Source organism: Lichenostomus cassidix, chromosome 11 (assembly GCF_008360975.1).
Source record: "Lichenostomus cassidix isolate B80296 chromosome 11, HeHo_3.0, whole genome shotgun sequence".
Lineage (NCBI taxonomy): Eukaryota > Metazoa > Chordata > Aves > Passeriformes > Meliphagidae > Lichenostomus > Lichenostomus cassidix.
This window is the reverse complement of record NC_139492.1, coordinates 8,650,076-8,675,272: the sequence shown is the minus strand read 5'-3', so window position 1 is coordinate 8,675,272 and position 25,197 is coordinate 8,650,076. Positions and strand designations below refer to the sequence as shown.

Below are 25,197 nucleotides of genomic sequence, written 5' to 3'. Positions count from 1 at the left end.
CAGGTTTACTTTGTCTTTTGATGTTTCTGCCAAAATTTAATGATAAAGTTTGGAAGCTTTGGAGCTGGCAGTCTGCCTGGAGCTGATAGTTCACAAATGTTTCAGCTAGCACATTCCCACTTGGGCACAGCACAGAGCTGCATACTTTGCCTTTCTAAATCTGTGCTCTGAGCTATCCTCAGCACAAGTGGGGACATCAGTTTGGCAGGGGAGGGTGTCAGTGCCCTGTAGGAACTGCAGTGCATTTTAGGAACTCAGGAGGTTGCTGTCAGCAAATAATGATGTTTCACCACATGTCGTAAGATGAAGGACCTGCTATCTAAAATTTTCTTCTTTTTCTCTTTTCTGTTTGCCCTGGACATGCATCCAGTGCTGCTTTTCAAGGAGTCTGAGAGCTGTGTGAGCTCCATGGTCTGGGTTTGCTGCTGGTCTCCATGCCCTGAGTTTTCCTTAGACTCAGAGGAGGAGAGCACACCAAGTGCTGCAGTGGCTTTACATCTCTGCCCATCACCCCAAGGTTTCTGTCTCTCAGCATATCCAGTGGGATGCACCTGGAGGATCACCATGGCACGGCAGGAGTAAGAGCCCTGCAACAGCTTGAAACCATGAGTAGCTTTTGATGTGAGAGTGGGGAATTGCAAAAAAGTCTCCCAAATAAACCCACTGCTCTGCTTTGATGTAGCAGAGCTCAGGAGCAGATTTAAATACCTCTCTGTGATTCCCAGGCCACCTCTATTGTGCACACAAAGAAATGCTTAACCTTGCAGGAAATTATGTATAACACTGCAGTTTGCTGATGCATAAAAATTAACTAATTTTTGCATAGGAAAATAGCAGCTATGCTATTTAATATTTTAGTATAACTATCCAAATATCAGTTTTTCCTCCTACTATTTACTTTAGTGTATTTTTTCATTGTCTGTAGTAATTCCTGTGCAGAATAGTTGTTTTCAGGGCACTGCAGGAGGCAGGTTCTGCTCTCTTTTAGCAAGGTGTCCTTGTAAGAATTTTGCCTTAAATGCAAGGAGGAAGTTTTGAAGTCAGGATTTACAGCTTTGGGATGGTTGAAGCACAGAGTGATCTCATATTAACAACAAGCTGTGCTGCCTTTGTGTTTCATTTTCACTTTGGATCAAATATTTAGAGAGGCTGTTAGTAGCTCATGGGCTTTGACTGGAGGTTTGGTAGTGGGAAGTTTGCTGACGTTTTTTAAATCACAGAATGATTAAGGCTGGAAAACCCCCTAAGATCATAGAGTGCCCTTGCAATCAGATATCACTGTGTCCCCAAGTGCCACATCTACGAGTCTTTTAAATACCTCCACAGATGGTGATTCCCCCACTCTCCTGGGCAGTCTGTTCCAGTGCTTGACCACTGTTTCAGTGAAGAAATTTTTCCTAATATCCAATCTCTGCAACTTGTTTCAGGAAGGTGAGTGAAGAAGGGATCTGTAACAGGCTGCCTGGGCAATAAACAGAAATTTTGAGGATCAAATAGTAGGGAACAAAGGTGGATGATGTTGCAACCTCTTGCCTCTGTACAATCTCCTCTTAAACAGAAATTCTAATTTTGTGTAGTCTACAATGTCCCACATGTTACACCCAAGAGTTCAAATAAAAAAAGAAAGTGGGAAGTGTGGGGAGGGAAGATACTGAAGACACTTTAATGAAGAAGGAAGTAGAAGTTCAGGATGACAGAGAGGGAATGAGACTGAGAGACAGCAGAGAGAGCAAGACAGATGTTTGGATATGTGGAGAGTCAAAGCCTTTGGGAGAGAGAATGAAGCTGTTTGGGTCAGGAGGCTGCAGGCTCTGCACAGGGACCTGCTGCTTTGCTGTGCTGGCCTGTGCCTGTGTAACTCACAGGGCAGACTTTAAATGAGTAAATAAATCAAAGGTGCTAAAAAGCTATGGTTGTTCAAAGCCAGTCATCCATTTAATAGCACCCAATATAAAAAGGCACTCTCAGGTCAACTAAGATGAAAAATAACTGAGAGGCAGTGGCAGTTGTACATCTGAGCTAAGCTGCATCTGCTGGTGGCTGCAAGAGCTCAGAAACAGAGATTTCCTGATGGGGGAGAGTGAAGGAGCAGAGGAGAAGGTGTGTCCCCAATCCCTTCAGCAACAGTGAGACCATCAGTGTGTTATCAACATTGTTCTCATCCTAAATCCAAAGCACAGCATTGTACCAGCCTCTAGGAAGGACATTAACCCTATCCCAACCAAAACCAGGACAGTTAATTAATTAATTACTGATTAATTAATTTAATGCTGTATATATTTCATGGTATTTAGCCCAGAGGTCTGCTTTGTGCTACAACACTGACCAGTAAATACCCTTGGTGCACAGCCATCCATGGTGCCTCCCCTCCAGCTCCTCTTGGCTGCCCAGGCCTGAGCCCAAGGAACCCACTGAGAATTCACCTATTGCCTTCAAAACGAGTTCTTTGCCAGGAGCTTCCTTTCTGCAAGCTCTGGATTCCTTTCCCGAATGTTTTCCCGCTGCTCTGCCCTGAGCTAGAGCTGCCCATGTAGCCATGGTCCCAGGGCTCAGCTCCCCTGCAGCCTGCAGCAGTTATTGCAGAGCTGCAGCTCGGGGCAGGGCTGACTCAGTGCTGTCCTTGTGCTGCTACAGATGGGAGGCAGATGTTGAAATCAGCTGTTGACGTGTGTTTTCCTTTTAAACTGCAAGCAAATAACTTGGACAGTGAGAGAAAAACTGAAACAGGTTTACCTCCTGTTTTCTGTGGGGAAATGGAGGATGGAGAAAGCTTTGTGGACTACAGGCATTTCTCTCTGAATTCTCTTCTAATGGTTCAGGTGGTTTTTGCTATAACCTATATTAAGCAGCAATTATATTGAACCTGGGCAGGCTATTTACACCCTGGGGAAGTCTAATTCCAGCACTTAATTTATAAACAACTGGGAATTTCTTTGGAAGGCATTCCTAGATACCTGTGATAAAACATCCAAATTTAATGTAATGGATAAGTGCAGAAAAAAAATACCCCACATTTAAATCAGGTTATTACAGCAAGGTGAGAATTATGTGGGAAACTGAAGAAAGTAGAGCCTTCACAAATGATAGTGGGAGAAAATGTGCTATATCACTCCTGCAAGTCTCCCTATCTACCACCTTGCACTTGATAACTATCTATAGCTGCCATTAAAAATAATTTCAAAATTACTTCTAACTCTAGGATAACAAAAGGCTTGATTTCATGATAAAAGCTGAGCAGCTTGGGGAAAATTCTGGCATGCTAATGAAGATTGCTTAATGCCCAGGCTATTTATGATGGGAATGAGGTGCAGTTTTCTGACTACAATGGAAATCCCATTTTTCTCCCATCTAAATCCTACAGGGAAGATTCCCAGGCATTGTCTGCTTGGTGCATGCAGCATTACCTATCACCCTAGACAAAAAACAGGCTCTAAGTTGTTCCTCATTATCTTATACTGACTGATGTGGTAATTTTGAAATGAAAGTCACTTTTCCCCTATTTTAATGGAAATGAAAAGGCTAATCCTGTCACAAAAAGGATCTTCAGTCCTTCTCTACTGAGATCAGATATAGAATCTGCCATTCACAGATTTTGAGTATGTCCCACTTTCAGCTGTACCACAGAACTTCATAATATGCTGCAGAGAAGAAAGGAGAAGTCCAAAACTGGCTAAATATTGTGTTTGATGAAGTCTGTGCTTTGATGAAGACAAAAGTTAGCCAAATTGCCAAAGAATAAATGGTCTTTATTCCTGGGGTGAATGACATGGGAGGGATATTGGCTGACTTCTCAAGGGATGTTCTTTCATTCACTTTGTGCATCTGATGTTTCTGCAAAGCCTTGGCTGGGCACAGGAAGGAGAGATGTCCTGGGAAAATAAAAATCCCAGAGGTTTTTATTAACACAAATAGTGGCACAAATGGTGATGTTGAAAGTAGAGCTGCATGTGGCATTGGCCAGGGAGCTTCAGTGTGAGTGCACATCCTTCCCAGAATGAGGAGCTCTGGGCTGTGCCCATGGAGCTGTCGTGGGGTCTCTGGCAGAAGAGGGAAGACACCACCTCAAAACTGTGTTAAAGGCAAGAAGGCAAAGGAGGGGATCATGCCCAGTGCACAGAAGAGCATTTATCAAGTGTTTTTCAATGAGTTGAGTAAGCAGAACTCCAGCTCCTGAAGTTCAACCCCTTTGTCCTTGTGTGAAACTCTCTTCTGTGCCAACCTTTGCATTCCTGTGCCAGCATCACCCAGTAGGTCCCACCAGCACTCCCATCTGGCACTAGAAATGCACAGGAGTGTTTCAAACAGATGTTTTCTGCTATGTTGGAAACATCAATCTCCCTCTCAGGTTATCCATGCAGATCACTTGGTGTGGTGAATGTCTTGTGAAAAGAGCTGTGCTGGGCATTAGTTAAGTTTCAAAATTTTGGAGTCAGACTGTAAACTCCTTTCACTAGAAAATTACTGCAGGTGTAGTAATTTCCTGTTAATGATGTGTGTTACATCTCATTAGCCAAGCCCCTTGCTGGGCTCCACTCCTGTGGCACTGGCAGCATCCTCGTGCAGAGCCACCCAACGTGGGCTGTGCTGCTCCTGCAGAGCTCCTGTGGCTCTGAGGTGAATCACCAGCCCTGCTTCCAACTAAATGCAATTGCCCCCAACAGAACATTGAGAGGCTGCAATTAAAGTGGGTGGATCATTTTTTGCTGGCTGCTGTGTGCCTGAGCAAGGGGTGAAGATCTGCAGGTGACTTTCAGAGCAGGCTGGGTGATGCAGAGGACATACCACTTCTTTGCCCAGTGGAAAGGCTCATCACAGATCAGATCTGTGGGCCTGGAGGTAATTTTTCCTAACAGCCCAGGATGGAAAGCTCAAGCCCATATTCCCCTTCATTTAAATGAATAAAGTCTCTCCTCCTGGCTTCCAAGGGGCTGGAAGAAGGGTAGAAGCCAATCCTTGCTCTTGCTGGCTCATGTATCTGCACATGCACACCCCCAAGAATGAAGAAAAAAATAGAGTTATCATTTTTATTCACAGGCTACAGTAAAATCCAATTTACTTACCCATAGCTGCTGGGCAATTGCAACTAAGTGGAGCTTAGAGCATTTTAGAACTCACAGAGTAATAAAAGTAAGTAATGAAGTATATTCATAATAATAGTTAGAAAATATATTCATAATGTATCTGGGAAATATATGAGCAGTCTCAACCTCATGTAATTGAAAACAGATTTAGCAAACTGAGGCTCAGAACAGTGACCTTATTTTGTAGCTGCTTTAAGCTATTTGTATCACTGAGTGAATTTCCAGAAACTCAGCCATCAGATTTCCTATACTTTGGAGGATTTATGATCTCAGTTTGATTTTTCCCTGGGCTGTGTTAGCGGGTGAGAACAGCTTGATTGTGTCAGTTAGAAGGTGTAAAAGTCGCTTCTGGACTTCTCAGATTTTCATGATGGTAAATGGAGATATAATGACATCCCAGTTGGGGCTTTCTGATGCTGTCTCTTATATCCTTCTCTCTTCAGTCAGTTTTAACTTTGATAACTCTGTTGGGCTGGTAATTTGCTTTGGTCTTTGCCTGTGATTGAATTATTTTGAAAAGCTAGGGTAAAATGAAGATTGCTCTCTCAGGAAGAAATGATGGCAGGATAGTTGTGGCCTGATTATCTCTTTCTTCAGCTGATCAGTGCAGGGGAGGCAATTTCTAGGCAGTGTCACTTGTCCTTGCTGCCAGCTAGGTGTTGGGTTTAAAGGGGAGGGAGGGAGGGAATCAGTGGAAGTAGGTTGCCCACCTTTAGCATGGTCACCCAGATAAAAAAGTCACAAATATTTGTGTAGCTCTAGATCTCTAGATCTTAAAATCTTTATGATCTAGATCTCTTTGAGATCTCAAAAATGATGGAAACTTCTTTTGGTTTAGTGAGATTTGGTGAAGAATCTCAATTTTTCCATTATGCTTCCTGTCAAAAGAAACTCCCTGGGGCTGAAATGTCCCAGACAAGCTCCACAGGGCAGGGTGTGGGTGAGGCTGAAATGTGCAGTTGAGGCTCTGGTAAAGCCCCTGCCTGTCCATTTGGAGAATTTGTACCCCTTGAGCCCAGAAGCTTTCATCAAAAAGATGTTTTCTGGAAGTCTTATCCATTCTCTACCAAGAGCAGACACTTCTGCTGTCAGGAAAAGCTGTGACTGTCCTGATAAGGCTCCTCCTGGCCCACAGTGTCCCATCAGCTCTTCCTTATCACAGCAACAGCCAGCCAGGGACCTGGTGTCAGTAACATTGTGGTCAATCCTCCTCACCAAGATTTTTTAACAGTTTAATTTGAACTGGCAAATCCCAGCCCAGTCTGCTTCCTCTTATCACCCTGAAGCTCCCTGAAGGCATCTTTGCCTGCTGGCTCCAGCAGCCCAGGCTCTGGGGCTGTTCCACAATTATAGATATGCAGCTCAAGGATTATCTCCTTACTCAGAACAGCTTTTGCTTTGTGTGTTTGCAGACAAGTATTCCAGTTTGTATTAAATACCCATCAGCTTTAAGCTGACTGGTGCTTTGTGCTGGTGGTTGTGGGAGGATGAAAAGCAGATAAAATCGGTGTTTTTATTCAAATTCTGGCCAAGGGTCAAGCAGTTCGGGGGGTCTCCAGACAATAAAAATTAAATAAAAGTCACTGTCACTTCCTTCTTCCTCTAGATCTTTAAATCATCCTGCTTTTTAATTACTTTGGGCTGTTAAATGCCAACGAAATTTCAGTGCATCATGGTTTCCAATGGTCTAACCTGTCACAGTAGTTGGTAACTGTCTACCTGTTCACTCAGGAGACTCTGAGATAGGAGTTAGAGCAGTGTTTTGGCACAAATTTTAAACAGGCATTTCAGAGGCTGCAGCAAAAATGGGTCCTGGAGCACATTAGTCAAAAAAAAAACCCTCAAAAAGCCCAGAGCAAAACAAATCAAGCAAGAGTAAAATGAAAGACAGAAGTTATGAGATATAAACTAGATAAAGGGCATGGATTTTTTTTCCTCAAACTTAAAAACACCTTTGTGTTTTTCAGAGTTAAGCAAAGTGTAAATTCAGATCAAAGTACTCTCCTGAAAAAAATAATCCACTTCACTTTAGGGTTTTCATTTCCCAGTAAGTTGATTTATGTGACTTTCCTGGGAATTTATTTCTGCCTGCCCTCTGTGTGGAAGGACAGCTTGAAGGTGAACAAGCACTGATTTATGGTTTACAGGTAAAGTGTTCCATATATAAAGAATTGTTTAGTCCTTGTGGGATAGAAATGCTGTCATCCTTTTGATCCTGGTGCTTGAAGATGTGCATTCATTGCCAGACAGGACTGGAAGAAGCCAAACCTTGATCTTGGCTAGGACACTGCATAAATAGGAGCACTGAGGGGGAAAAGCTTCTTATCCAGCTGTGCAGTGGAGAGTGGAGATGGGTGGTGGGGATGGAGATCCTGCTGTGGACAGTCTGTGTATCTGCTCCAGTGAAAGAATCTCACCCCTGGGTCACTCCAGGTGACACTGGTGGGATGCTTCAAGCACCAGGTTCTTGCTGAACTACAGGTGCTTTAGTGTTCTGTAATCAGAAACACAGAGCAGGTTTGGGATTCATTCCCTGAGCTGAGCACTGGTGTTCTGCACCCTGCCTGCTGCAAAGAGGTCACGTTTTGGGGAAGGAATGCAGGAAAACAATTAGGCAGCTGGACCCTGTCTGAAGCCATTGTGGTGCTCTGGAAATGGTGCCCTCTTCACCCAGTGTTGCTGTAGACTTTGTTCTCCTGCTGTGTTCCTTCCATAATTGCCAATTAAATGGGCATCTTAGACTCAGTTTATCACTGTTCTAAATTTGTCTATGCCAGGCAAGTGAAACTGGGTTAGCATTTGGCAATGCAGGTATGTTTTAGAAGCAGCAGACTTACTTTGGGGAAGAAATATTGATGTGTATGTGGAGAGCTGGCTAATTTTGTCCTCTGGCATCATTTCCTGGAAAAGAAACAACAGGGTTTATTATTGATTTGATTAAATAATAAATGATACATTCTCCTACTGCAAAGTAGCAGCACTTCCAGTCTGTGACTCTTCTGTGGATATGAATGGAAAGATTTTAAATAATATGTGACCTGGGGTAGTTATTCCCCCAGAGGCACTGCTACACACCAGAGCATGGTGTCAGCAGCTTGGACAAGAAATGGTAAATGAAAGGTTCTTTAGAGTTTGTTTTGTCTCAATCCTGTTGCTTTATTGTTGAACTCCAAAGGAGTTTTCTCCAGGCTTTCTCACAGCTAGCTCTGTGCCTGTCCACAGAGCACAGAGAAAGGCTCCAGATTTTTCTGTCAAGTGTAAGCCTTTGTCACCTTATCTGTCAAAGTTGTGAAGGAGTCCCTCTTTTAGCCCCTTGTATATGAATTTGATTGTTTTTCCTTGGTCATTTAAGGAGGCTGCAGCAGCCCCAGTATGAAATTAACACTGAGACCAATAAAGAAAATAACACAGAAAGTGTATGGCCAGATTTTCACATCAGTTAAATAGCAGTTATTTAAGGTTTCTGTTCAGAGCAGGGAGATGGACAGTGCTGGAAAGGATGCAGCTGGATGGAGATGGCAATAGGTTCTGCTGGGTCTGTTATAATTCCAGCCTGGGGTCTTCTCCTGTCTGTTAAATGTCCCTTAATGAGCATCCTGCATCATTTGAACGTTGGGCAGACTAAAGCCTCCCGTATTTTTTCAATGTAATTCAGTTTTAGGATGAAGCTTGCCAGTTTTCCTGTTTAGGTCAGAGCCATGCTTTGGGTTAATAGCCCAACTAATGGCCAATGACCAATGCATCCATAGCCAGGAGCATCTCCATCTGGCCCTGGGTCTGCTGGAGCTGCAGGGTCCCACCCTGAGCCCTGTGAGCTCTGCTCTGCTTGAGGGCCACTTTTGCAGAAGCACTTGGAAGTGATTTTGGCCTGAATCTTTAAATCTGTAGATAACTCTTGGTTTTCAGCCTTGTCCCCCTCACTTTGCTGTTCCCTAATGGCAGCTGTGTTGCTGTTTGCAGATGATGGGAAGCTGTCCCTGGAGGAGTTCCAGGCTTTCTTTTCTGATGGGACACTCAATGAAGAAGAACTCGAGAAGCTCTTTCACACCATTGACTCAGACAACACTAAGTAAGTTCCATGTGCTGATATCCTTCCATTTCACAAAGTTTTTGGGTCATGGCAGTGGTGTGCAGCAGCAGTGCTTCTCTGCAGGGCTGAGCTGCAGGGGTGCAACTTGCTTTGCAAAACTTTGCAAAATCTCCATTTCTGCTTGGTTTGTGTCTCGCCCTGACAGCCATTATGTCTTGTCTTGTTTTGGTGGTTTTTCCAGGCCATTTCCTTTAGTGCAACCTGACCTTTACAGCATCTGAAATAATGCTTAGTTTAATGTGAGCATTTAAATATCTCTAAATTTTCCCCTTTATCTAAAAGCTTTGCTGGGCTATAAAAGGCAATGATGTGAATCTCTCTAAGCATAGACCTATCCTGTCTCTTTGTGGTGTCTCTGTATCCCCTGCAGCTGGACCATGCCTGCTTCACCTCCCATCCAAACTATCCCCTGGAAAGCAGTGATCATTCCAGCACTTAATAGAAACGAGCCCCTTTATCTTCAGGGTGAGGTTCTTCCCAAGCCCTGCAGCCACTGTTGGGATGCTTTGCCTCTGCTCTGCTCCCCACAGCCTGAGGTGGCTGCTCTGGACTGGCCAAAGCACCGAGGGAGCAGACCCAGGAGCAGCACTGGCTACAACAGCAACAAAGAGAAATGATGGCAGAGCAGAGCTCTAGGTGTGCCTATAGCTCGACATGACATCAAAGTCGAGGCTAAATATGGCACCTGCCTGCTGTCCCTGAGCATCAAGCTTCTGCAGCCTGTGCCAGGCTATCAAATTAAGCTGACAGATTTGTTAGCAGCTGTTGTTTCCTCCCCCTCTCTGTCTCCGCTGCCTCTCTCTCAGTGCCCCCTCTGCCTGCCTTTGGTGGGGTTGGAGGTGTTTGTGAGCCCCTGGCAGTGTCTGGTGGCAGCAGGGTTTGGGATCAGCACAAAGCCATGGATTTCCATTGGGAGCAGCCCTGTCAGCAGCACTGGGCACCAGCACAAAGGACACAAGCCACTGGTGGGTTTTCTCTTTCCGAGAGGAATCTGCCTTCAAAAGCCTGAGTGGTTTTGTCTATTTGAAAATACAAATGAAAACCAGCTTTGAGTCATGTTCCACTGTGACTCCTATTCCTCTGGAGAGAAAAAACCTGTCCAAAAAGCAGAAGAAAAGAGAATCCAATTGCAAATGAGAAGCTTTGCAGCAAGTGCTTGAAAAATAATCATCTGGTTAATTATAAAGCCTTCTGGCAGCAGACAGGTGGAGTTTTGCTCCTGTGAGTGGTGCATATTTTGCCACCCATCCAAAATAGCCCCTGGAAAGCAGTGGCTGTGCTGGAGGGCACTGGCACCAAAGCACCACCGTAAAACTCATCAACCAGGTACAGGGGCTGCTGCTGAAGATATTTCCAAAAGCAAAGTAGATGTGAGATTTCTCAAAATCGTGTCTTCTCAATGTGTGTCCTTCCCAAAATTTATTCCAAGGTCAGAAATACCAAAGACCAGCTTGATATTTACCTTTCCCTGAACCAAAGAAAGTTTAGTGACCTTGTTACTAAAGCTATCTGGGAATGATCCATCCTTTCCAAAGGCCCTTTATCCATGGGCACTGAAGAGGTGCTGCCTCATGCTGTGTGGGTCTATTTATTGAGCTCCAGGTGATGCTCCCAGATGGGCTCTCAATGGACTCTGGGACTTGGGTGCTCACTTGCCTCATTCTGAAATAATTTATAGCATTGCCTGATCTTATCAGTGCCCCCCTGGCCCATGGAAGGATGCAGATGGTTGATGTGTAATCCAGGACACGTGGGGGTGACTGTGGGGATGTTTCTTCTGGTCTTCTTGAAACAGGAAATTGAATTTGCTTGGGGGTTGTGGGGAATTTGCTGCTTGCTCCGAGCCTTAGTAAGGGATGTCTTTTAAACTGGACAGAGTAAAAATGTGCCATTTGTAAATGTCATGCAATGGTGCTGTTGGCAAGGGTCTTGCTGAGCAGTTCCCGAGTGTGACAAGAGCTCCCACAATTCAGGAATATTTTTCTTTAGCCAAGCTGGCTTGATACAGTCATCAATACCTGTTAGGGACTGATACTTGCAGAGAGCAGTGGAGCATCTGCTGTTCTTGGCTGGAAGCAAAAGCAATGAGTTGGTCACGCTTCCAAGTTAAATCCTTGCATGAATTGGCACTTGTTTATTGATTTAAAAAGCATAGACATCTACAGCAAATTTATCAAGCTGGAGAAGGAAAATATTCCTTGTTTTTAATCTGAAAGAGCTGTCTCAGTCTCCAGAAAACCTATTCAGAGTGAGGCTTCCTTCTGCAAAGTGTTTTTCACTATGAAATGAGTAGTTTGCTTGACTGCAGTCGTGTCCAGTACAGCCCTTCAAGTCCAAGTCATGTGTGGCTTCACCTTGCTGAGTCTTTTGTTATTTTCACAGTGAATTGGCAGCTCTGGGGGAGCTTGGGCAGGGGGAATGCTGCCTCCAGCATGCCCAGGCACTGGGGCTGCAATCTTCAGTGCTGCTGCAACCGAGTAAAAGAAGTGGAGTGGAGTTTTCATTCTTCCATTTTACAGGGGAACATAGGAATAATATTAACTTAATCTTTCCCAAAGGCTGTTTGAATTACAGTTATTTGCTATTTGATGGAAGTTTATTTACTTTTAATTTTTTTAGCACTCTGTTTTATCTCCCCATTTTTCTCATATTGGCCATCGTGTTTGTTTAGTGTGCAAAACAAAGTTTGCTATTGAGATTACATTACAGCAAGAGTAGAAAATGAAGAAAATTATGCTCCTGCTGATTGTTAGTAATTGCTTCTACCAGCCAATTACAAAATGTTGATTCAATTTCCTGGAGTATTTTTAGAAGCAGAGAGCTGTCTTACCGGAGTAGATAAAATGAATGTCTGTACCAGTTTCTGACTGGGATTATCTGGGGAGACAGTGGAAAAGAGAAAAGCTGGGCAGAGAAGTGGGAGGATGAGATGGGTTGGGGATGAAGGAGTAGCTGTGCTGCTCTGGAGAGTCAGTCCTGAGGTGCTGTGGCTGGAGGAGCCTGTGCCTCTGTCAGGGCATCCCAGAGCCCAGAGACACCCCACTGACAGCAGGGTGCACTTGGGAGGATGCTGAACTGAAAAGAGAGATTCCAAAATAACCCAGGGGCACTAATGAGCTTCCTTCCTTCTGCCTGACTGCCTGGGAAGAGTCTCTAGGAGGTTCATGGTGTGGTGTGGGGAGCATGGGCTCCAAACACCCAGCCCAGGGTTCTATTAGCTCCTGTCTCCATGCAAGAACTCTGCTGGAGATCCTGTCATCACCAGGTAATTCATCTGGCAGCAGGAATATGCAAAAGGCGTCTAGTGTTCCTCTTGGTGTTTTTTGGCAAAATTATATTCATAAAGCTGCTATTACTTAAAAACAATGAAAAAGTAGTGTTTTTCTCTCTGTTGCTTATGCTGTCTGCCCACCTTCTCTCCTCCCAGCTGTAGCAGTGGGCAAAACCAACACATTGCTGGGTGTTTTTTCAGCACTGGTTTTAGCTGTCACTTCAGGAGGTTTCAACTATGGTCTTTGGGGAGCTGTCTGAAGATTACTGGAGAGATAATAATATGTTACTATTAATACCAAGACTACGGGAACAGCACAAGTAATGTGCAATATATGTGTGTATGATGTATGGACACACATAACTAAATATATACTTTTTGTTTAGTTGCAGGAATGGCCTTTAGAAAACATTGGATTAATGGTTACCTGGGAAATCCAGTTATATTTGCAGAGTCATCTACACTTTCTTACCTTTTCTAACAAGATGTATCGATTTTAAAAGGGAAGAGTCATTGCAAATGTAAATTCAAACAAGGTGTAGGGTCACAAATGAACAGATGAAACCCTCAAAAGGTGTTACTGTGATACTGGACAAAGCTTGCTTTGTCTGACTCACAGCTCCCATCTCTGCCAGCTCCCTGGGCTAGCACTTACTCCCACTCTGCATCCCCTTGGAAGGAAGAAGCACCTCTCAGCCCTGGGGAGAGCACAGGGATGTCAGATGTGGCTGTTGACTGAACAAATGTAGTCCTTGCAGGGGATTTTAAAAATTCCATCTCTATCTTGTACATTTTTCATAGCTGCAGAGGACAATCCTTTGGGGAGAGATCTGCTCAGTGGAGCAGGACTGCTCCGCTGAGCTGCACAGGTCCATTCACAAAGAGACAAGGACATGGCATTAGCATTCTGCTGCTCTGTCATTTGTTATCTCTTCGTTAGGCTTACAGCTATTCTTTTAATGGCTTTGTTCTCCCCCTCTCCCTGCTCTAAATGAGCTCTTCTCTCCAGTGGCAAACACTAGAAAAGGCTGGAGTGTGCACGTAGGATAATTCACAAAAGCAGCATCTCTTCTCAGAATCTTTTGCAGCTTCTCCAGACTGTCATTTTTGCCAGAGGATTGTGATAAATGGAGAACTGAAGCCTCTTGAGTTCTCCAGCCTGTGCTGGACCTGGCAGTGCCACCTCCTGTCCTGCAGGGCACTGACCTGGGGCAGGGGGTGGTCTAGAGGGGCAATTGCAGGAGAGAGAGGGGGAAATGGATAACCTGCCTTTGGGATGCTGAACAACATCCTTCTTGAAAATATGAAGCCACCTTCCTGCTCTGACCCCTGAGCTGCTCAGACACCCCAGGGAGCTGTATGATAAATTACAGTAATCTGGGGTTGCTTTAGGGTGCAGAGATGCAGCAGGGTACAGCCAGGGCAGCTACCTGCCTGCTCAGTCCCAGAGCTGGAACATGGCTGTGCAGGGCCATCTCAGGAGCAGGTAATGATCCTGATGAGCTTCTCTGCCTGCACTAATTAGTCCCACAGTGGAGCAGACATGTTAGGCCTGAGAATGCTGTGTGTGCTGAAAGAGCTGTGCTTCCAGCAGAGCATTCAGCTCCAGCATGTTGAGGGATGCCAGTGAGGACAGGGTGGAAGCTTTGGGCTGCCTCTGCTTTTACCAACATCATCAGGGTATTTGCAGGGCTAGAAGCTCTCAAAATAGGTCTGATACTTTCTGCAGATTAATTTTGATTCTCTGTGACTTTGAATGTGTCAATACCCAAAGGTAAAGGTGAGGCTCTCAACACTCTCCTTCCAGCACACAATGCTGCTCCAGATCTGGACACCTTCAGTATCTTCTGGACAGCAGCCTGTTGTCCTTCTGCTCCAGCCCTGATTTTCCTCTGGTAGAAAAGGTTTTGTTTGGATGCCACAGTCCCTTCTGGCACACCCTCTGAGGTGCTTTGCCTTCCCACTACCCTCCAAAGGACACCAGACCCTCTCACCCCAAAGATGTGGAGTCCTTTGGTGAGAGAAGGCTCCATCTAAGAGACTCCACTGGGTGTGGGGAGACTTCAGGAGCAGTGCTCTGCTGCCTGTGCTTGTCTTTGGGTTTCTGCAGTCCAGCCCTCTCAAATTTGAACAGAAAGTGCTTCTGCTTCTCGAGCAAGAACAATGATGATTATGATTGAGTATTTTTTTTCTGATTTATTCTCCTCCCCCTCCTTAATCTGGGCTATTTGCATTGCAAACCTGATTCAGTGGAGTGCTGGATTTGTCTGAAGCCTGTACTACAGAGATGGCTGTGCCCATTGAAACCAGCTTCATTTCTGAATATGGAATGTTCTCAATTAGCTCCCTGGGAAACAAACTACGGATGGTTTAATCAGCCAAGATTTTGATTAACTGATTCAAGAGACAGTTCTTGTCTCTTCTGAAAGGGACAAAATGATTGCACAAAAATTACGTGTCTTGCTCTAATTTCTGGCTCTCAAGAGCATGGGCATTTGGTGGATTTTGTTTATGTGGAAGATGTTTTTGAGTCCTAGCTTATTCTTCTCTAAACATGTCATTTACTGTGCTCTGTTTTTCATTTAAGTGAAGAAATACTTGGTTCCAAAGCTGGTGCTCAGCATCTGTGTGCTGATAGAGACACAAAACATCTCAGGCTCACCAAAGAAAAAGGGCTTTAAAAACAAATCACTGGGTGGGAAGGTCATTGCGAGAAACACAAAGCTGAAAAACTGCACAGAATCTTGTTTGAGCTAACATTTGAGAACATTTTTCTATTTCTGATCTATTTCCCAGGTGTTTTCCCAGGCAGGCTCTCTGCAGGGTCCCTGGGGAGAGCCCGTCTGGTAGTGAGGCAGATTGGCTCTGGGAGCAGCAGGCTGGTGTTTGCTGCAGAGTGAGGAGCAGGGAGGCTTTGTCTGTGCACATGGAGTGAAGAAGTACCACATCAGAGACTCTTCTAGCTGGGAAAGGGGCTCAGCAGCCTAGTTTTTGGATTGTGAGGGACCATTCTGCATCACAGGTTTTCCATTCTAGGGAATGGAAAGATACCAAGATCTTGCATTAAAACCATAAAAGTGATGGGGATATTTAATTCCAGTCAGCCACTTGTGTTTGAATCATGCTTGAGGCATTCAAAGAGATTGTAGACTTTGCTTTCAGCTCCAGTCTTGCAAATTTATCATGGTTTTTTTCTGGGTAAATGTGCTTAGGGCATCAGCATCAGGCAGCAGATGTGTCCAGCTGCTCTTTGGTAGGCAGAGCAAGCTCTCTGCCTTGGGACTGGATTTGGGAGGAGGTTTTTTAGATAATTTTTTAATGGCAGGAGAACAGAATACATGAGAAACAAAGATATTCGGGAAAATACAACAACAGAGTCCAGGGATTTCTTGCTTTACTATTCTTTTACTAAATCCCTGCCAGTTGTGCCTTACTTATCCAAACCTGCACATTTGTTCCTCTAATTTCTCTCTCTCTTCTACATGCAACTTTGGCAATAAACAAGATACCTGTGAAATCTAAAAGGAGGAGAAGGCTGATTTAATTTTCCCTCATGCTCTCAATATCTCATTATTTGCTTCTGGCAATTAGCAACCCATTCTGCTGAGCTCTGAACAATCCCTGTCTTTTTTGTGGTTCAATATCATAGAGAACACAAATAGAAATTGGATTAGCCCAGGCTTCCATATCGAGTGGAAATAGGCAAAATGTTAAATACTCATCAGAAAAGGCCATTTCTGACTGTTTCATACTGTTGACAGTTGGTGCATAAAAACATGATAGATCATCTCCCACCAAAAGGGGAGTATTCATTTGTTTTAGTGATTTGCCTTGAAAATTGAGCTAAAAGAAAAAATGAGAGGTTAAAAACATGCATAAATGGCTTATTTTGATACAAATGAGAGGGTCAATAACCAGAGGGAAGTTAGGGAGAAAATAGCTGAAGTGTAGCTTTGATGCAAGCCAGAGGTTTTGGTACTACTAATGTGCCCCTGTGAAGGTGAGAAATCACAGCACCCCTTGGCTTTCTTGCCCAGGGAGGAGCAGGACAACAGCACTGAGGCACAGAGGGGTGAGGGAGGTCAGTCACACTGGTGGCAATGGCTTTTTTCTGGGAAACTCAGCCCTGCAGGCTCCAGAATGGAACCACTCTGGAATCCAGGCAGTGATTCCCAGTCCCTGCTATGGATACTTACATCCTTTCCACCTTTGCTGCTGGTTCATCACAGCACTACGTGCCTGTCTCATTCTTGTGCCAGTGTCCCCAGCTTTCCTGCAGTGGCATTTGGTGGGGTGGCCTGGGCCCCTCCAGCCCTGCTCAGCATCACAGCTCAGGGCAGAGGAGATGCCACATTTCCCTGCAGCTGCTCGGGGTGGTGGCACGGCAGGATTGCTCCCTGTGTGCAGGGGGTGCAGCAGGGAATGCTGACATCTTGTGCATCTCTTAGCTGGCCAGGCTGGAAAAGCCACACTCAGTGGCTTCCTAAGCCATGGCTGGGAGCCCTTCTGGACCATTTTCTGCCTCTTCAGTTTTTAAAGCACTTTACTGAGCACTCCACGATGGAAGGTGTTGTGATTTTGTGAATGAGCATCATAGGCTAAAACTGTTCTTTCCCTTCCTCTTACTTATGTTTTTCTGTAATCCATATTGCACAAATGGGAATCCATATTGCACAAAACCAAAACAGCTACTGCAACTATCCCTGTAAAAGAGTTTACATTCACAGCAGTCCAAATGCACTGTAAACAGCTGGTATTTAAAAGTCTGTCTTGAGGCTGATCACTTTGAATAAGCCTGACAGCAAAATTAATGTGCTGTTAACTGCTGTATTTACTGCTCCTAAAATTTGTATGGGAGATGCAGAGCAGGGTTTACAAGCAGGCTGTGCTGCAGGATGCAGGCTGAAGATACTGCATTGGACCAGCATGTCAAAATTAAATAATCAGCTGTCTCAGTGCAACAGGATGATAATGTCACAGAAAATCATGCTGTGCTTCCAAAGTGGAGCTGGTGGGAACCCTGAGAGCAAAGAGATTTTCTGTGCTGACCAAGATGAGTGCAGCCTATCTTTCCAAGGACTACAGTCCCAGTTTTGCCTGGCTCTGTCAGGAGATGAATATAGTCAATATAGTAATCATCAATTTAATAAATTTGGAAGTGCCATCCCTCCTAGCAGCTAAGCTACTTGTAGGCTCTAATTAAACCTGCCTTCTATTTTATTTGATGCACTTGTGGGCAGAGTGATATTTTTCAAGAAAAAGTCATCCATCAAAAAAAAAAAAAAGGGTTTCGATGTAATTTATTAGGAATTTGGCACATGCAGAGACTTGAAAATGTTTCAAACTGTACTAAATGTCTGTTTTACTAAAGGTGGTGACTCTGCTTAGAAACTGTTGGATTAAGCTTAGCAAATTAGTGCACTGCATTGATATATTTTTCGGGATATTAACTGTGCTGTTAGCAGGAGATTTTTTGCGTTATCATCTTGTTCAGAGTTTTTGTGAGCTTTTCAAGGGAATTTTTTATGAGTGGTTAGAGGTTCTGGCCAACTGTGACAATAAACCATGAAATGGTTTTACAAGGTACAAGGAAGGATGCAAGAGGATCTTGCCTTAATCACCCAAAATTTTCTTCCGGGGCAGAAACAACTCCACCAATCTTTGCTCTTAACGTACAGATCCTGGGTGGCCCGACTGGATATGGAAAAGGGAAAACCCCTCCACTTTATGCTGCATTTTGTATGTTATTTTCTAGAAGCTATAGGGCAGGAAGGGCAGAGCCTGGCAGAGGCTGAGCTTGGTTCATCAGTGGTGCCCAAACTCCAGTTCTGGAGCTGTGTGGCAAAGCAGGAGGGTGTGGCACCACCTGGCAGCCTCAAGTGCCATATTGCAGTTGCTGATGAATGAACAAAGAAATGCCTGGAACTTTGCAGGTGCCAGTTTATTGCTCCTGCTTTTTTTTAAAGTGACATTTATTTCTCTTTTAAGTAGCAAGAGCTTTGAGCATGTTTTTCAACAGCATCCAGACCATTGTTTGATTTTTTCAAAATATTCAGTCACTTTTCCTGCTGTCCTTGATGATTAGAGCTGTGTGTTTTGTTCTGTCAAATGCTTCACCACATAGAAAATGTTGTTTTGGTTGTCTTGAAACTATTGATGAAAGAAAGCATCTGGTCTGTGTCAGGGACGGTTTGCAGCTTGGGACTTTCTGAGAGAGGCAAACTGGGGTCTTCACTGTGTGATTCCTGACATCTACCTGTGGCTGTGTGTGGGAAATTGAGTTACACAGGGGATTGGCTTTGCTATGACCCAGTGTTTCATAAGTGTCTGTGCTGCAGAATGCATCAGTGTGCCAAGGGAGTGAGGAGCTGAACCAGCCCTGAAATACAGCAGCAGTCTTTGAAAATGAGAAACTAGCAAATAATGTGTTATGTTGTGATGGTCTTCATCCTTATGGCAAGTATTGAGTCCCTGAAAGGAAATGGAAACAGAGTTGTGCTGCAAAAAGCACTGTTTAATCCTCTCCTTCCCCCTGACCAAGTGCCCATGCTGGTTTTATCAGCTACACAAGCAGAAGCAGGAATATTGCTGTTAGCACATCACAGGCAAACCAAACCCAGCCTGTGTGGATGGGCCCTGGGCTCATGGCTCCTCACAGCCCTTGCCATGGGGAGGGGAGTGGGGACGTGGTCCTTGTCCCATGGGGGCCACCAGGGTCACTCCTGGGAGCCTCTGAGAGAGCATGAGCTGTCATTGCAGCAGTTTCCCCATTTTCCAAAGCCAGGAAAACTCACACCAAAATCCTTGAAGACTGTGATGAGTGTAAAACTGTGGTGGAGCTGGGGCTCTGCCAGGAGCAGTGGGGATGAATCCCACAGGAGAAGACAGCAGCTGAGATTTCACAGATTTCACAGGGTGTTCTGCACTGGAAAGGATCCACAAGGATTACTGAGTCCAGCTCCTGTGTGAATGGTCCCTGTGGGGATCAAATCACAGCCTGGGTGTTTTCAGCACCAGGCTCTGTCCAGCTGAGCTAATGGGGTCACAGTGGGCAGAGGGCCCTTCAGCTGCTGCATCCATAATGCTCTTGGATGGTTTGGGACTTCAGAGACTGTGTTTAGCAAGTTCAGTAGCCTCCTCACATCATTTTTATAAAGTTTATTACTGCTACAAGATAAATGCAGCTCTATTGCAGGCCATTGGCTAGAGAACAGACATCTTCCCATCACATCCCTAATTACTGCTCATGTTGAGTGCTATGGCAACTGCCTTTTAGCAGGGCATCTGCACTCCAGTACCACAGGCTCTTTGGAGCAAGTCCAGGCATTTCTGGATCTGTTGCTCCCCAAAGTGTGCCACCCATCTGGGGAGTTCAGCCTCATGACATATCAGTGAGGAGTCAGTGTTCAGTGCTAACCACCCTCTGTTTCCCCCCCTCCCTTCTTTACTTTTGCAATCAGAACTGGAATAGGATTTGTAACACAGGCACCTTACTGGGGATGTATGAAAGTTGTTCTGAGCCAAACTCAGGCTCTGGCTCAGTGGGAGGGATGCCAGTGGGCAGTTCTGCCTGTAAACCCTGCAGGCTGAGCTGGGCTGTGGCTGTAAGGTGAGGAGGCACTCTGCTGGGGCTGTGACTGTCCCTGGGAGAGCCACCAGACACACTCAGGAATCTGCCCAGGGGCTTCCACATCCAGGAGGAGGAGAAGGTAGTAAAGATCTTCTGCTGATCTTCCCCATCATAATAGAAGGTCACCTGAAAGAGCATCTTTGGTGATGCTGAAAGCACAGATGTGGATATCTGAGATGCTGTTTGTCTGGCTTGGGCAGGGGGGGGCCTGTCTGCTGGTACTTCACAGGGAACTGAGACCTCCTGGTTTCTCTCTGTGCTTCTACAGGCAGAGCAAATCCACCACAGACTCCTTGTGTGACTCTGCAGCAGCTTCATGGGGTCTTGTGTAGGGAGAGAACAGCCTTGAAGCAGGATGAATAAAAGAGTGTGTTTTATCCTGAGCCTACCAAATTTACTGTGCTTGTTTGTATTGAAGGTCAGTTCAGTTTACCTAGAAAAATCAGTGTTTTCCAGATTGCTGGTTTTTAATGAGGATTCTGCTGCCCTGGTGCTCCAGAGGAAGGCACAGAGTGCAGAGCTCACAGCTTTGGGCACCAGCATTTCCAGTGAACGTGGGTGGATGGTTTGGAACTGGATCTGGGCAGTGTCTGAGTTAATGAAAACTCAGATGGCTCATAAAGGCAAGGAGCTGCAGAGAAAGCCATATGAAAACATTGCTATTAAAATGCATTAAATCCTGGATCATTACTATCCAGAGGGCCTGAGCACAGGTGTGCTGTGCTGCTCACCTTCCATCCTGCTGAGCAGAGTGCCTCGCTTGTCACACAGTGTGCAAAGGCACAAAACTGTCCCTGTCCTGGTCATCATCTGCCTGAATCCCAAGGAAAGATGAGCAAGGAGCAGCAAGGAGCCAAACCCCAGGTTTAGGTGAGCAGAACATGCTTGGGACACTCAAGACTTCAGCCTTCAAACTGGTGAGTGAAAATCCTGTTGATAGCAAGGGCAAGTAGGAGGAAAGAAACCATCTCTGCAAGTTCATAGAATGTGTTACAAACCTCAGTCCTGCACCTCAGGTGATGAGATTCTGTAATACAATATTTATATGTGAAAATTTCATACAAAATCCTTATTTTGCTTCTCTCTATTTCTGGGCAACTCTTTGTCCCTTTTTTTTTTTTTTCCCCTCTGTGTTACGAGGGCTTTGGAGAAAAAACATCTTTTGTTGCTGGGCTTTCAGAGGCCCTTGCTGTGCTCACCAGGTGCTCAGTGATGAAGCACATGCCAAGGAAAGAATAAAGTTATTAGTTTTGTTTTGGAGAAGGCAGCATTTTTCTCCCCTTCAGGATCCCCCATGGGATCTGTTCTCACTGGTGTTTTAATCTAAATCATTGTGCTTCCACACTAGAAGTGTCCCAGTTAGGTGCTGATCCATGTGCATTCTGCAAAACTTTTCCTCTTTCATACAATATGGATTTTGGGAGAAACCTCTGTCTGGATGAATGATGAACCCTGTGTCAGCTCATGCCTCACTGCTGTCCTCCATCCACTCAGAGTTCAAAAATGTGAGACCTTCTGCCCTGCTGGAAAAAGCAAATCCCTGCTGGGTTATTTCAGGCTCACTGCTCACTCTGTTTATTGTTCTGCTGAAGAGGGAGCAGGGCCACTGTGCCTGCACCAGTATGTGCACCTTGGAATTATTCCTGCTGAAGCACACCATGAGACATATCCTAAATTTATGTCGTGCAAGAAACAGGGACACTTGGCAGGAGATTGTGACAGGACAGACACTCCCCCCCGCCCCTTCTCTCTCTCCCTGATTGCTAGCCGAGATCGATGGCTCAGATTAAGTCAATGGCTTAATCCTGACTATCAATGCTGGCGTCTGGAACTCAGAGCGAGACACTGAGAGAATGTGAGTAATTTTCAAGTGACCGCAAAATACACACTCTTTTCCCTATAAAACACCACGCAAAACTCAGTAAAATCAGAAGCTTTTTGTACATGGATACTGGAGCGTGAGGAAAAGTTTCTCCCCCAGCTTGGACGCGAGCTGTGCGGTTACTTCCCGTGGGATTGAGAGCGGATCTGGTGCATCCCCAACCCCAAAAATTGGATTTGGTAAGAAGCATTCAGTTTCCTGAATTGTATTTCTCTTTGCTAGCTACAATAATATTAATAGGTACCTTTTTCATTTTTAGCGCTGTATTGTTTTAATCTCCCTATTTTGGGCACACATATATATATGTTTGTTTTAGCTATCAATAGCTTTTCATGTGTTGTGTAGTAAAATTTGTCTAGTTCTTTGTTCCGTTCTCACTGTGTTTTTTTTTTTTGTTGGTGTTTTTGTTGGTGTGGGTTTTGGGGTGTGGTTTGTGGTTTGGTTGTTGTTGGTGGTGGTTTTTGTTTTGTGGATAAAGACCATCCCTTAAAGTAAAGCCAGGTGGGCAGCAGAGCCACAACTGCCAGCTTGCCACAGCTAAAGAAATTAAAGCCAAAACTGAGATATGTTCTGAATCCTTCTCTGCCTGTGTCATTTGAAGCTGCAGGTGGCTGGATGCCCTTCTGGCTGTGGACAGCCTTGGCATATGGTTTCTGCTGTTTCTTTGCATGTGGCACACCAGAGTTTAGAAGGTTTTTTTAAGTCATACCATAGGCATGTTTTGGGGTATTTTTAAGCAAGCAGGTGGGTAAAGGGGAGACATCTGGATAGGTCTTGGGAAGGATTTACCAGGATTCACCAGAAGATAAATGATGGGCTTGGAAAGTTGTTTAATTCTTTAGAATTAAAATTATTCATCTCCTGGCTGGCATCCAGTATTTGGTGTTTCTCTTGCTGTGCCTGGACTAATTTCTCTCATTCTGGGGCTTGTGTATGAAATGTTTCATTGAGTTCAGAAACTAATGATCAGAAGTGACCATCTGTGACCCCTTAGTAGGCATCTGGATGCATATTTGCCACTTCTGAGGTGTTGACAAACCACAGCACTGTTGCTGATGGGACTCAAAGCCTTATCATCAGATATAATAATACTTTCCAGCTGCACTGGTTGTTTTTTAGTCTTTCCTAAATGAAAATGAGTTCTGCAGGTGGCTAATGCTAGAGCATAATTTGTTTCCGTGCTCGTTTGAAGCCTTGTAGCAAACCCAAAGCTGTGAATAAAAGATGGAAATAAAAGTAGAACGTGATTTCAGGAGAAAACACTCCATTTTCTGTGCTGGTGAAGTGACTAAGCCGTGTGGCTGCTGATGCAAACCTTTCATCTGCCCAAGGAAAAGGGTTATTATCCTCAGCTGAAGCTGATGGGGCACTGAGCAGCATTTGAGCAGCACATCCAGGCAGATATTTGCATCAGAAACATGAAGATGAGACTTTGATGTATTTGCAACTTCTGAATTGCCATTATGTTTTTGATTGTACTGCCCTTTGGGAGTGCCTGGGCACCTTTCCTTTGGCTGAGCTGAAACCCAGGAAGGGAATTTCATGCTCCTCCACATTATCTTCTTCATTTTGAGATAACTTTTCTTCTCCTTTCTTTAGCTGAAGTCTGGAAAAATATGTTAATGACAGGAAGCCAGAAGCCATCAGCCTTGCCTTAGGGAGGGAGATGCTGGGGAAGAGAGGGAGAGAGGCTGGATTGCAGACTCCTGGCTGTGTTTGTTGGGAGGAACCTCTGCAGGTCATCAGCAGCGCTGGACCAGGACATCCTGACTGCCATGCTGAGACCTCCTGGGATGTTCTCTGGGTTCCCTTCCTGTGCTGTGCTCCACTGGGCTTGCTGATCAAGAGCTAATGCAAATAATTGTCGTGGGGGATTTCCAGAAATAATTTGGGTATTTTTTCCTGGTGGAAAAATACTTTGACAAAGTATTAGGCTGATGTGGATCAACTAGCAGTAGGTTCTGACCCAAAACCTGCAGGCTGCATGGTACCTTCACCCACACAGAGCTCTGGCTGCTGGGATGCTCAGCTTGAGGCCACAGCCCCTGGGCTGTTGGACACCCTGATGTCCTCTGCCTGGTGGTGCCTGCTCCCTGGGATTAAGCCTCAAAATGGCATCTTGTTTCAAGAAAGGCAGCTGCAGAAATTTTAAAAAAGCTTATAAACTGATGGAAAAGCAGCAGAGTCAGGGCAGGACAACTCTGATAAAAGCTTCTCCGTGGACAATCTGCAATCAGGGGCACGGCAAGGGAAAGATGTGACTTCCCAGGGATCCTCATTAGCTCAGGGGCTCATCAAACCACAATTTAACACTGGGTGGGACTTTGTGGGGAGAAATGTATTTCTTTCTGGAGTATGCAGGAGGCACAGCCATTACTCTGGGCAGCCTCTTGCTCCTAGAGTCATGCTTCAGTAATTACTCTCTGGACAAGTTCACTTAATTAAGCCCACTGAGAGGATGCTTTCACAGCATGGTCATTGCTCTTTAAACTCCCACATGCACAGGAGCAGTATCATGCTTAGAGGTCTTTTCTTTTTCTTTGAAATAGTTGGATGTGAACCAGGAGGGAAAACTCTTTCACTATTACCAATCTGTTTATCTGATCAAATGGTTCCAGTGTATTTAAATGGGGGGAAGTGGTGAGCAATAAACAGTCCTTTTTTGTGGCCAAAGTGGTTCAAGGCTTGGGCTCTGGCTTCTCAGAAGGTGATCTAGGTTGAAATCTGAGCTCTTGTGTTTGCCTCCTACTCCAGTGGAGCAATTAGTTCCCAAATGGCAAACGGAGGCTCTCCAGAGTATATCTTTGCCTTGGAAAGTACCTTCAAAGGGTGCACAGCCCCAGCAAGACTGGGGATGCAGAGTTGTGCTGCTGCTCCATGCTTCAGCCTCATTGGTTGGAAAACAGAGAAAAGACCTGAAACCAGAAAGACTTGGATTTTCTCGATTTTTTTTTTTTCTCCTTTGAAAGAAAGACTTTTGTTTCAGAGCAAGATCATATAGATCTTGGTCTCTACTAGGCAGGAAAAGTTGTATAACACAGAAATCTTTAATAATTTGTTCATTTATACTTAAACTTTATTATATTCTGCTTAGTTAGTTGGGTTATGGCTTCAATAAGCTCTTGAATTAGTCATATTATTAATGGAATAAAAAAATTGAAAGCTAATTCACAGCCAAGTGTTCTGGCACTTGAAAGACTTTTTTTTCCTGAAAACATGAGAACGACTTGTTGCAATTTTTCT

At 44.7% G+C, this 25,197-nt stretch overlaps 1 protein-coding gene across 1 annotated transcript in view; it reads left to right on the top strand.

Annotated features, from left to right (window-relative positions):
- NECAB2 (N-terminal EF-hand calcium binding protein 2) overlaps nt 1-25,197 on the top strand; it is a 73,313-nt gene that overhangs the window by 28,104 nt on the left and 20,012 nt on the right. Inside the window, exon 3 of the mRNA XM_085071790.1 lies at nt 9,042-9,150. Within this exon, the coding sequence (XP_084927916.1) occupies nt 9,042-9,150 (109 nt within the window). The remainder of the gene's footprint in view (nt 1-9,041; nt 9,151-25,197) is intronic.